Raw genomic sequence first — 13,441 nt, forward strand, 5'->3', positions numbered from 1 at the left:
TACCGAGGTATGTCGCTGGAACAACCTATCTGCTATTTCGCAGTATTGTTCGTCGTCCTTATCGCCGGCTAGAGCTTCCAGGTGTAAGTGGAGGGCGTCCGGCATCTTGGAGAGGTGAATGGAGCGGAGGAGTTCCTTGGGCAATGACACCTTTGCCCGGGTGTTGAGGTTGGCCATACGGGTGTATAGCTGTGAGGGGGTGGTGTCGCCGAGTTCGCTCTGCTGGATATCTCGGTAGAGCTGGTCGTCAGGCCTGGCGCATAGCTTCCGTAAGGCAGTCTTGAGGGCGGCACACTTGCCTTCTTCCGGAGGAGAAGAGACGGCGTTACGGACAAGGGCGATGACGTCCGTTGGTAGAGCGGCGATGTACGCGCCGAAGGCTTGGTGGTCCGGAACGTCACCTTGAGTGGCTAAATAGGCTTCTGTGTGAAGTAGCCAGCTCTCCAAGTCACGGGAGAAACTGGGAAGTTTCACTTGTGAATTTTCCATAATCCTGGTTGTCCTTCACCGGGGTCACCAATTTGTAGTGGTTTGGTTCGAACAAGCCAGGGAAAATGAAATTCACTTTGGTCTCTTATTCTAATCTCTTTGGTAAAACCACAAGTAATAGCCACTGGTTAGTGGATCTGATCAGTCGTAGCTGGACGGTGAGCCTAACGTCAGAGGCGGTGGCGGCTGATGACGGCGAGGCTCGATGGGACTGCTACAAGACTGGACGAGATGTTGTTGCTGCTGCCGTGGCTATTACTATTCTGCCCTGACTGGCCGCCGCTGCCCTATTTAAGGGTCGCTCGCGGCTCAGCGTAGTTGGCAAGAGAGGTCGCTAGCCGCTCGAGAACCATTTGCTGGTTCCTGATTGGCTAGCTCATATTCACCTCTTGCCAACTATGGGAAGTGTGTGACTACCTGTGGCTGCGTCACTACAATATCCTTGGGTTAGATCGACTTGAAAGAAATAATCTAATAATTTATTTTTCAATACGAAGATTAATTTAGATTTGCTCACCATTAATCAATGTTGTAAAAATATTGCAAAATAGTTTTTTGATGTGGTATTTGTACATCATTTCATGTCTCATCTCTCTCACTCGGGTCTTGGGTTCTAGAAACCCTGAACCAATTATTTGATGATGAAATGACAACAAATAAAATCAAATTGAGTTCGGGTTACCAAAACGATTTTGCGATATTTTAGTGTGTTTGCGCATTTAAATGCAAAATGTAAACACACACTTGTAGTCTATTCCTGCTGATCATCATTCTAAAGTTTTTGTCAGATATTAGTTTGTTTTACGTTCTATTTTTTACCATAAAAAAATTGTCCCGGTGAGCGTTTCATGCCATAAAAAAAAGCAGTTTGTTTACATTTATCGTTCAAGTTCGTGTTATTGTTGTGGATAGGTTTTTTCAGGATATAATTTTACAATTGTATATTATTTGTGATATACATATAATTCTGAAGAGTTTACATTCCACGGCCAGGAAAACAAGCGAAACATTGTAAAGAAGTTAGTACACATGAAGCTTTGAAAACAAGTTCTATTAAAAAAAAGTCACACGTGAAGAAGAAAGTACAAGTGTAGTAGAGAAAACAATTATTTTCATAAAAGTAGGATGAGTGTATTTCAAGTGACACTCATATATTTATAAGTAAATGCTACATAGATGTTATAGATTATTTGGCATGTACAGAGTGCTTTGAAAAAGATGTGGGAAAGTTGTATCTTTTGTAATCTTGTCTCTTGACTCACAATTATTAGTGATATGCGACAAATGTGAAACTATTAATACCAATGATGATAGACCTAAACGACATCAATTCAATGGGCTTGCAATTGAAAAATTGACATCACTTCTTCAAGATTCAAAGACTGGGTTATAAAACTAAACTTGTAAGAGAACCAAGGGATGGGAATGTTGACTTAGATGTTTCTTTACGTTTCTTTTGATGGATCCTGGCACCGTAGAGGCCATAACTTTAGATAAATCAAATTTTGGATTTGCTGCAGTTATTTATTATTGCACTGGAATTAGTTTAGATTATGAGATAGTAAATATTGTTGGAAGTGTATGCTTTGGATGAAAAGGGAAGTAGCCAAAAAAAAAACAGTCATAAAAACCATTCCCACCCATTCCATCCCTAATACACTCCACTCCCCTCCACCCTCTACCCTCCCTATTATCTTGGCACCTCCTGGATGACGGGTCATCCCTGCATCTTGTCCACTGCCCTGGGTCAGAAGCAGTGTTGCAAGGCACAGCACGTCCAAAGCAAGACCGCTTCATAAAATTGGCAAACCCCCCTCTCCATCCCCCCATGCAGAAAAGGAGAAGACGGGGAGAAATCCCTTCGGGCTGCATCAAATTTATCTCGCACATACTACCTCACCCCCCATGCCCCACCCATTCCACCTCATGCAGCGCAACCTCATCCATATACAACCATTTTCCATTCACCCATCTCCTGTCCTCTCCCGTCCTTCCTCCATAAACATTTCCCTCTTCCCTTAAGCCCCTTTTACCCCATCCATCCATCTCATCCTAGGTCACCCCCTCATGTTCACTCCCTCCACTTCTGCCTTCCACACCTCTTTTACTAGTCTTTCTTCACTCATTCTTTCCATTTGTCCAAACCATCCCAACACTCATCCACCCTATCTCCCAGCTCCCTTACTACCCTCATTCTCCTCCTCACCTCCTCATTTCTCATTCTATCTAGCCTAGTAACCCCTATCATACTTCTCAGACACCTCATCTCAAACACATTCAAACTCCTGTCTTCCTCTCTTATGTTCCATGTTTCTGCCCCATATAGTACTGTCGGCACAATCACTCCTTCATACAATCTCCTCTTAGCATCCATTCCATAATGTCTATTTCTCATTACACTTTTTAATCCACCAAGGCACTTACTCACTTCTCTCAATCTACATTCTACCTCCACCTCCACTCCTCCCTTTCCTGTCACATTTGCACCCAAGTACCTAAAACTATCCACTTCCTCCAGTCTCTCTCCTTTAATGCTCACTTCCATTCTGCTGCCACTTTCACCCCTTGTACATCTCATCACCTTACTTTTACCCACATTTATCTTTAACTTCCTTCTTTCATATACTTTCCCAAACTCTATCACCAACTTCCTCAATCCCTCCTCAAATCCTGCTACAAGCACAGTATCATCCACAAACAACAGCTGGCTCACCTCCCACTTTTCTCCATTTTCTTTAAACATCTCCAATCCCTGACCCACCACCCTTGCATTTACTTCTTGCACCACCCCATCCATGTATAAGTTGAACAGCCAGGGCGACATAACACATCCCTGATGAAGTCCCACATTAACCTTGAACCACTCACTCTCTCCATTTCTAATTCTGACTCACGCTGTACTACTCTCATATAAACATTTGACTGCTCCTAAAAGCTTGCCTCCTATCCCATATATCTGCAAAACCTCCCATAGTGCCTTCCTGTCTACCCTGCCATAAGCCTTTTCCAGATCTATAAAAGCCCAAAAAACATCCTTACCTTTTCCTATAGCTTTCTCACATATCTGTCTTACCACAAAAATAAGGAGGCAAAGAGGAGAGCAGATGTGAAATGGGGTAAGAGTGTGACAGAAATTTTTGAAAGTGATAAAACAATGTTTTGGAAAGAAATTAAGAGAGGAAGAGGAGGCAAATCAAGTAGAGAAGAAAATGTAAAAGATGCAGATGGAGATATGATAATGGAAGAGAAGGCAGTAAGAGGAAGATGGGCAGAGTATTTTAGGGAGTTGCTAAATATGAAGGAGGATAGGGAGGGGAAGGTAGTTGCAGTGAGAAGTGCTAAGAAAATGACTGTGATGAGTTAGGAAAATGGAGGAGAAATAAGGAAGGATGAAGTGAAAGTAGTTAAGATGATGAGAGCAGGTAAGGCACCTGGTCTGGATGGATACCATGCAGAATGTCTGAAAAAAGGAGGTACAGTGATGGTGGACTGGCTGGTGAGGTTATTTAATGTTTGTTTGAGAGGGTAGAGTGCTGGAGGAGTCCCTGTATAGTTCCACTTTACAAGGGAAAAGGGGACAAGTGTGAGTGTAATAGTTTCAGAGGGATTAGCTTGTTAAGTGTAGTTGGGAAGGCTTATGGGAGGATCTTGATTGAGAGAATTAGGAGAGGAACAGTGTGAATTTAGGACAGGTAGAGGTTGCGTAGATCAGATAAAGCAAATGAGAAAATATTGAATGCCATTAAAAGTGAAAATAACATAAATTTCTCAACCAGGGGTTCCGCAAAAAGTTATTGTAATAATGTAATGTAAGCATCATCCCATCTAACCTACTATTATGATGAAAATAAAATGAGAAAGATATGGCATACAATTTTTTTTTTTTTTTACACAAGGGTCAAAGGTTGAGAAACGCTGTTCTAGACTATGGAGATTATGTCCTAAATGTAAAAACATTGCAAAGAGTATGCTAGACTTTGCTGCTGCTCAAACTGTGTCTATTTATAATGCCGGATATGCTGAAAGTCACATGGACACTGCTCTAGGTTTTCCATAAACTGAAATAGCTTCAGTATATCTTCAAAAACTAGTTGAAATAATGGTCTTAGCCATAAAAAAAAAGTCAAGAAAGAAAAGCAGTTGCAGACCCACAGTATGGGGATGGAAGTGCATCAGTACCTGGAATCTCCAGAAATTTGGAAGAACTACCAGATAAAATCTTTTGCCTTTATTGGTGTTTTTTTTTTTTCAATACTTGAAATTGCTATAATTCACTTGATTTTCAAGATATCTTGATGATTTTTGTTTTATTTGAATGCATGGATGTTCTACTTTATCAAAACGCTTCAGCTTCACTTATGTAAGCTTTAGATTTTCATTTAGTAAGTTTTTTTCATATAAAACTGATTTTTTGTTAGATTTCATTATCTTATTAATCTTCAGTTATAGTATTTCTGTGATATTTAAGAAAAATATCAAGTGGCAGGCCTTTTTTTATTTTGTTTATTTATTTATTAATTTTTTTATTTTTTTAATATTCATAATTTTCAAAAACAAGGAAAAATTATAGTTTATACTCTTATAGAAATAAAGGAGCCTTAGATATTCCATTGATTAATTATTACCTTATTATCATTATTATCATTATTTTGTTTTTGACATTTTTATGAATACAGTGTGGATATAGTTCTATGTTCTGTGTTTGAAGATGATTAGGATCATTCAGTCAAATTTTCATAAAAAAAATTGTAGTGACACCCGTTTGTAAGTAGGTTTACGGTCCCTTGAATGATAAGGCAGATAAAAGCCTTGATTGATGCTTCTAAAACTACATGCATTCTATCCAATTTAGGTCAGATGTAGCTGTATACATTTTGGCACATTCTACCAAACAAATCCTGAGGTTTTATGCTGTACATATTTTATATAATTTCATACAAAGAATGATTTATTATATATGTTTTGTTTTTTTTGTAGTTAGTAAAAGTAAGGAAATTTATTATGCAATATTCAAGATGTGATCAGTCATCATGTAAATGATATGATAGTTTTGACATATATGTTGACTGTTATGATTACAAAATGTTTATTTTTTCTTATTCACACATTTCTAGTTCTTCTATAATAGTGATTTGCATAGTTGTATGTTTGTTTTCACTTCATTTGCACTTCAGGAAAGAAACCAATTTCTTCATACCAACAAGAATAATAAACGAGAAGTTGACATGATGACCATTCTCTAGGGTAACAATACTTTTTTTATGTAGGACAACTTTAATATGCACTTTTCAACTGTCATCTAACCCTACAAATACTTTGGCAGAGTTATGCAAATATTATAAGTCATTGTTAGCAGTGGACTTAGTCCTTTAGGAGTTAGATTAACTCCCAAGTTGGAGAATTTTAGAGTCTCGGTAGCTCAGTTGGTAGAGCATCAGCTTTGCTTCTCGCAAGCCCTTGGTTTGAGTCCAGCGATGATTGTCAGAATTATTTGATTGCCTTCACTGTCACTGGCAATTCTATTCAAATACATTATAACTATACATACCATATATAGTCATAATCAATGTTGGGATTCCAAAGAAGTCCAGCAATCTACACATAAGGTGAAATCAACAACAGTCAACCTCTCATGACCTGACATGACAGGTCATGTCTCTTGAGGATTTTCCCAGGGCCAGAGAGATTTATCGTTATCATCATAATAATGATAACAGTAACAATGATAATCTTGGCATATGGGTGTGTCCAGGGAAAGTCCTATTGTGATTCTTCAATTAATAAGAAAATTGTAAAAAGTAATTAACTTTTACTCTAAAAGTTATTACAGTACTTAATATATGTATACATACATATATGTGTGTATATATATATATATATATATATATAATGTGTGTTTGTGTGTGTGTATATGTATGTATATATATGTATGTGTATATATATATATATATATATATTATATATATATATATATATATATATATATATATATATATATATATATATATATATATATAGTTTCACACACAAGAAGGCACTAACAAGTCTGTCTGGAACAGGTTTTCAACCAAGCTATATTGCCAATGAGCCTAATGGAAAAAAGCTGAATTGAGTAAATTGCTGTGGATGTAACTGGCAGTTGCTGACAAGTCTGTCAAAAGAAACAACAAATGTGAAGACAGAGCCTTTATTAGTATGAAGTTGCACTTGCTTGAGCTTTATCAAGGTACATCAGGTACACTTGATAAAGGTGTAACAAGCGAAACACCTTGCTGATAAATGCTCCTTTCTCACATGGTGTTTCTTTTGATAGAAAATTGCTATATTAAATCTAATTGCTATTTTCAAACAGCTTCAGCTGAAAGCAACAGTTATCGAATTACATTAATTGAATATTTTTGAAGTAATGGACAACTCTTGGGGAGTGTCACAACTATACAATTCCAACCTTTAGGAAATATAGCTCAGATACATTAGAGAAAGTCCAAAAAGACTTCCATTTTGTTTTAACCTGGCTATGCAACAGTACTGAAAATACAGATGCTGAGAACAATGATGATGAGGTAAATAAAGAGGCAAAGACGATCAATCACAGCGCCAAGGAGGAGCCAATTCCAGAGGTTGTCCTCAGTGTCACAGTTGCACCTTGGACGTGACTCCCCGGAACAGAGCTTGCTCTCCTCACCAAGTTCCAGGCGGTCACTCTTTTCCAGGTCTGCTCCATCGCTCCGGGAGACCTGTCAAAAATAAATAATAACAATAATAATGATATTTATAATAACAATAATAGTGATAGTAATAATACTACTGCTACTACTAATACATACATACATATACCAAAGGCTTTTTCCCCTTTACATGAGGGGTATCCAAAAAGAAAAAGGCAAAGAAATCACTCCCACCCATTTCATTTCCCATATATTCCACTCCCCTCCACCCTCCTCCCTCCCTCTTATCTTGGCACCTCCTGGATGACGGGTCATCCCTGCACCTTGTCCACTGCCCTGGGTCAGAAGCAGTGTCGCAAGACACAACATATCCAGAGCAAGGCCGCTTCATAAATTCGGCGACCCCCCCTCTCCGTCCCCTCATGCAGGAAAGGAGAAGACGGGGAGAAATCCCTTCGGGCTGCGTCAAATTTTTTCTCATACTTCCTCACCCCCATCCCCCACCCACTCCCCCTCATGCATCACACCATCATCTATACAAAACCCTTCTCCATTCACCCCTATCTTCTGTCCTCTCCTGTCCTTCCTCTACAGACATTCCTCTCTTTTGTAAAGCCCCTTTCACCCCATCCATCCATCTCATCCTAGGACACCCCCTCATATTCACTCCTTCCACCTCTGCCTTCCACACTTATTTTACTAATCTTTCTTCACTCATTCTTTCCATGTGTCCAAACCATCCTAATACTCTTTCATCAACCCTATTTCCCAGTTTTCTTTCCACCCCTGTTCTCCTCCTCACCTCTTCATTTCTCACTCTATCTAGCCTAGTAACCCCTATCATACTTCTCAGACATTTCATCTCAAACACATTCAAACTCCTTCTCTAATAATAGTAATAATAATATTAATAATTACAATGTAGTAATAACAATTCAGTAATAATATATATACCAAGGGCTTTTTCCTCCTTACATGGGAGGTAGCCAAAATCAAAAGGCATAAATCCATTCCCACCCATTTCATTCCCACATACTACACTCCCATTCACCACCCCTCCCTCCTTTCCTCGGCTCCTCCTGGATGATGGGTCATCCCTGCATCTCTCCCACTTCCCTGGGTCAGAAGCAATGTAGCAAGACACAGCACATCCACAGCAAGGCCACTTCATTTAATCAGTGATCTCCCCCTCTCCTTCCCTCGTGCATAAAAAGAGAAGACGGAGAAATCCCTTTGGGCTGCATCAAATTATTCACCCACACTCCCTAACCCCCCATCCCCCATATCCCACACACTCCCATGCACCACGGCATCATCCATACACAACCATTCTCCACTCATCTCTATCTTCTGTCTTCTCCCTTCCTCAACAGACATTCCCCTCTTTCACAATGCCCCTTTTACCCCATCCATCCATCTCATCCTTGGTTGCCCCTTCATGTTCACTCCATCCACCTCTGCCTTCTACACTCTTTTACTAATGTTTCTTCACTCATTCTTTCCATGTGTTTAAACCATCCCAATACTCTTTCATCAACCTTATCTCCCAACTCCCTTTCCACCCCCTCTCCTCATCACCTCCTCATTTCTCATTCTATCCAGCCTAGTAACCCCTACCATAATTCTTAGGCATTTCATGTCAAACACATTTAAGCACTTCCTAGCTTCCTCTCTTATGTTTCATGTTTCTACCCCATAAAGTGCTGTCAACACAATCACTCCTTCAAGCAAAATCCTTTTAGCATCCATTCCCAAATGTCTATTTCTCATTACACTTTTTAATCCCCCAAAGCATTTATTTGCTTCTCTCAATCTACAGTCTACCTCCACCTCCACTACTCCCTTTCCAGCCACATTCGCACCCAAGTATCTAAAGCTATCCACTTCCTCCAGTCTCCCTAACTACTCCCATCCTCTCCCCTTGTACGTCTCATCACCTTACTTTTACCCACATTTATCTTCAACTTCCTTCTTTTGCACACTATCCCAAACTGTGTCACTAACTTTCTTAATCCCTCCTCTGATCCTGCTACAAGCACAGTGACATCGGCAAACATCACCTCCCATTTTTCTCCATTTTCTTTAAACACCTCCAATCCCTAGCCCATTACCCTTGTGTTTACTTTTTGTACCACCCCATCCATGTAATAATAATGATAATAATAATATCGTAATAATGATGATATCCGGACCGAGTCCAAAATCTTATCAAAGAAATTGATGGGCTCGCCTGATGGTTGTAACCGGTTAGCTACTATATCCTTTTATTTTACATTTTATTCATGTCATGAGAATCATGACTGCCATTTTACGCTCATGACATCCCAGTGCCAAAAGTGCTTCACTGCATATTCATTGCCTAAGTGCTTTGCTGACCATAAAGTGATCCAATACTGAGTTTCGAAAGTCAGTAGAGTTGAACGTTGTTACCTATGTAATGTAACCTTCAAAATTCTTCAGCAAGGTTGGGGGCTTGTGTGTACACCACTCCAGGGTCTCTGTACAAATGTACAATAAACAAGTTTTGTACATAGGATTTACATAAGCCCCTTAAACCCTTCTAAAAATCCAGTCCATCACAGTCTCTATGGAGTTTCCAGAGGCTGTAGATTAAATAGTTGCATAAGTACTGATAGAATCAATAATGGGAGCCTGTATATGATGATCATACTGAGACAGACATCTTCAGATACCATCACATTGATCTGGAGAGGGTTGACATTTGGTCCACTGTCCTGCTCGGGATCTCTTTATCATGTCTAAGGAGATCTGAGACAATGGACAACTGTGCCCTTCCTTCCCCTCTTCCTACCACTCAATGACATAAGACATTCTCTCAGACAACACAGATAACTTTCCAAAGTTTCTTCCTGGAGAGATCTATGGGAGGGACTGAGGACCATTAGCAACTGGAATCTCTTTATCATGTCTAAGGAGAGCTGAGACAATGGACAACTGTGCCCTTCCTTTCCCTCTTCCTACCACTCACATTCTCTCAGACAACACAGATAACTTTCCAAAATTTCTTCCTGGAGAGATTTATGGGAGGGATTGAGGACCATTAGCAACTGGAATCTCTTTATCATGTCTGAGGAGAGCTGACAAAGGACAACTGCATCCTTCCTTCCCCTCTTCCTACCACTCAGTGACAAATTTTCTTCCTGGAGAGGGCTATGGGAGGGACTGAGAACCATTAGTGACTGGTTCTGGTTCAGTTAAACTTGAGGTTAACCCATTCAACTCATGCCAGCCGCTTGTTGTGTAGATACGAAAAACCGGATATGGTAATGTACTTTATAAAACACCTATACATATGTATAGTTTTTTCCTCTGTAGTCATGAGAGACACTGAAATGCTTTCATATTCTTCATGCTAGCCCTTGCTATAAACAATTAGATACTAGACTTTTTTTTCTTAAGACAAGCACCTGGCTTCGCCGGCCCTGGCTTCGCCAGGGGTGCTTGGCCTGCGGCACTGCTCGCTTCGCTCGTGGGCGCCTACGCCCCCTGAGATACCCTCTGTCCCTGAGCCTCTTTTTTTCAGCCTCTTCTTTGACTTTCTTTATAGCGTACTTGTTCTTCTTCTCTTGACGCTTGTAACTCTTAAAAATTGAGTCGATGTAGTGCATTTGGTAATTTCTGTGATCACCCCTGCCTCCATGTTTTATGAAACTCTTGTAGCCCGCGAAATAGTGCTTGGAAAAACCATCGAATTTACTCTTTTCGACGTCTCCGTTAAACAATTGTAAATCGTCAAACATTTCATCTGAATACGAAAAGTCTTCATTTTCACGTATGGTGACATTAAACTGAAGAACTTTTAAATGGAACTCCTTTAAAGACTCTATCACAGAAAAGCTTTTGGTTTTTCCGTAAAGACCCGGAAAGGTTCTAGCGTGTTCTGCTCGAAGCTGTCCAAGAAGCTCAGAGTTGTTTTTGGTGTCTTTCTTTTGTATCTTTTTTGAGCACGTCACCCATTTCCAGAAGTGTCGATAACGTTTCATGCTAGAAGAAATTTCCTCAGACATTTTGGAAAAGTAATGAAAGGGTGTGTGTTAAAACGAAAAAGGCTTAATGGCTCTGGCTTGAGAAGCGTTACAAAACAACAGGGGCGCGAGGCGTTTTGCAAAACCACCCAAAAGTCAGAGAACCCATCCAATTAATTTTTTAGTAGTACTAAGATGCCCTTACATTTACAACATTCTCCTTAATTATGCTCATGTTGTGTCACGTCTCGTCATCCCACCCCCAATCCCAATCCCATTCATTATCATTATCATGCAGGGAGTCCCATGGGACTTGAGCGAGTAGCAACGTTTATAGATATAAACTTTATGATAGATATACTATGTCACTGTCACCGTATAGTATAAATCTCAGAAAATCCTAGAAGAAACTTCCTCAGACATTTTGGAAAAGTAATGAAAGGGTATGTGTTAAAACGAAAAAGGCTTACTGGCTCTGGCTTGAGAAGCGTTACAAAATCACCACGTCAACACAGGGGCGCGAGGCGTTTTGCAAAACCACCCAAAAGTAAGGCTTACTGGCTCTGGCTTGAGAAGCGTTACAAAATCACCACGTCAACACAGGGGCGCGAGGCGTTTTGCAAAACCACCCAAAAGTCAGAGAACCCATCCAATTAATTTTTTAGTAGTACTGTACTAAGATTTCAAAGTATGTCCTTTTTTTCATCATGTCATCTGAGGTTAAAGGGTTAAGGCACTACTCACCTTGTGGGCATAGGAGGCAAGACCAAGGAGAGAAGAGAGACGAATAAGAGGTAGCTTGAGCGAAGAGGAAAGAGCTAAAGTGTGGGGCCCACGGCTAATGTTCAGCACTAGAGCATTCAATAGTACTGCCAATACCAACAGGACCAGTTGCAGGCATACCACCTTAACTGAAAGACAAAGAGTTAACGTGAATGGGATTGTTTATGGACTGACGAGTTAAACACCATATGAGGACGGAGCCTTTATTTGTACGATGTTTTGCTTATTACAGCTTTTTCAAGTACCTAGAAAAAGCTGTAATAAGCGAAGGCTCCGTCCTCATATGGTGTTTAACTCGTCAGTCTTGTCGGCAACTGCCACTTTCATGAAAATTGTTCATGGATCCCATGCTGGGATGATAGGTGTATGTATTTGCTTGAGTCACTGCATCAGGGAAATTGGTAATTATATCACTCGGACTCGAAGCCTCGCGTAGCTGGATCTTCCCCAAATCTGAATATCTTTCCAATTAATTTGGATATAGGAGGGATGACTGTGTCAATGATAACAATAATAATACTTTAGTGTCATATGAACATGAAAACTGTTTTGAAAAGTACGAGACAATCATTCACAGCTCGGTGTTTTTTTTTTTTTTTTTAACACGATTTAGGAACTATCCAAATCTTGAAGCATTTTTTTACCTTGAGGATTCTATTTTGACTAATGTCAGCTGATGAGGGAGTTGCATCCCACTCTCTCATCTGAAGGAAATAATCTTTCCCTGATCAGTAAAAAGGAGAGGTATGACATATGAATTGGGATATTCAATTTTATATTTTAATGACAATTTTAACACTAGAAGAAAACAGTTCCCACGCCTCCCTCCCACTCAAACTGTTCACCAGGGTTTACTCATTTATTTTATATTATTTGTTTATTTGTTTGTTATTATTTGTTTTTTATTATTATTTGCTTGATTTTCATTTATTATCAGTTATGTCATTTTATTATTATTTACTATTTATCTGTTTGTTTATTATTAAAATATACCTGTGCATTTATTTATTTTATTTATTATTATCTATGTTATATTTATTTTTCATTTATTTATTCATCATTATTATAATTTTATGCATCCAACCTAGTTATGGACTAAAAGGTCTCCTGTCGGCATGCTCCACCTTTGTTAAGCAAACCCCCAGAACAGTTCAAGAAAATGAGCAAGATGGACTGGGGATGGAGGGAGGTATTAATGGAGGTGAGGGGATTCTTGATAGATATGACCACATCACTTACCCAGGATTGGGGTATGAGTAGGAGCATGTCCAATCACTTTTGTGACATAATCCAGGAAGCAAATGTTGGCAAGAAGCGATAATAAAGCCACAACGATCTTCTCCCCAGATGCAGGAGGAAGGAGGAAGGTCACAAAGGTCAGCAGGCAGAGCACTGTAAGGAAGGACATGATTACCGCCTTGCTGGGAACAGAGTGAAATACAGACATTCCTCCCAAGTCTGAACTACCATACATAAATTACCATTATCCAAATATGGTTTATGTTCATTGTGTTT

At 39.6% G+C, this 13,441-nt stretch overlaps 1 protein-coding gene and 1 long non-coding RNA gene across 3 annotated transcripts in view; both read right to left on the reverse strand.

The window, feature by feature from the left end:
- Positions 1-5,086: 5,086 nt before the first annotated feature.
- LOC143025621 (uncharacterized) lies at positions 5,087-6,379 on the reverse strand. The gene is made up of 2 exons (XR_012966416.1): positions 6,211-6,379; positions 5,087-6,126 (listed from the first exon to the last, which is right to left on the reverse strand). It is a non-coding gene; the product is annotated as an uncharacterized LOC143025621 (long non-coding RNA).
- Positions 6,380-6,482: 103 nt separating this feature from the next.
- LOC143025622 (acetylcholine receptor subunit alpha-like 1) overlaps positions 6,483-13,441 on the reverse strand; it is a 54,165-nt gene continuing 47,206 nt past the window's right edge. The window contains exons 8-10 of one of the 2 annotated variants that reach the window (XM_076185568.1): positions 13,166-13,318; positions 11,888-12,054; positions 6,483-7,226 (exon numbers count right to left, since the gene is read on the reverse strand). In XM_076185568.1, coding sequence (XP_076041683.1) covers positions 7,005-7,226; positions 11,888-12,054; positions 13,166-13,318 — 542 coding nt within the window. In that variant the 3' untranslated portion in view covers positions 6,483-7,004. The remainder of the gene's footprint in view (positions 7,227-11,887; positions 12,055-13,165; positions 13,319-13,441) is intronic. The other variant, XM_076185567.1, reaches the window with a different exon arrangement.

The sequence above is a fragment of the Oratosquilla oratoria genome, chromosome 5 (assembly GCF_046742065.1).
Source record: "Oratosquilla oratoria isolate Oo_2021 chromosome 5, ASM4674206v1, whole genome shotgun sequence".
In the NCBI taxonomy this organism is placed as follows: Eukaryota; Metazoa; Arthropoda; class Malacostraca; order Stomatopoda; family Squillidae; genus Oratosquilla; species Oratosquilla oratoria.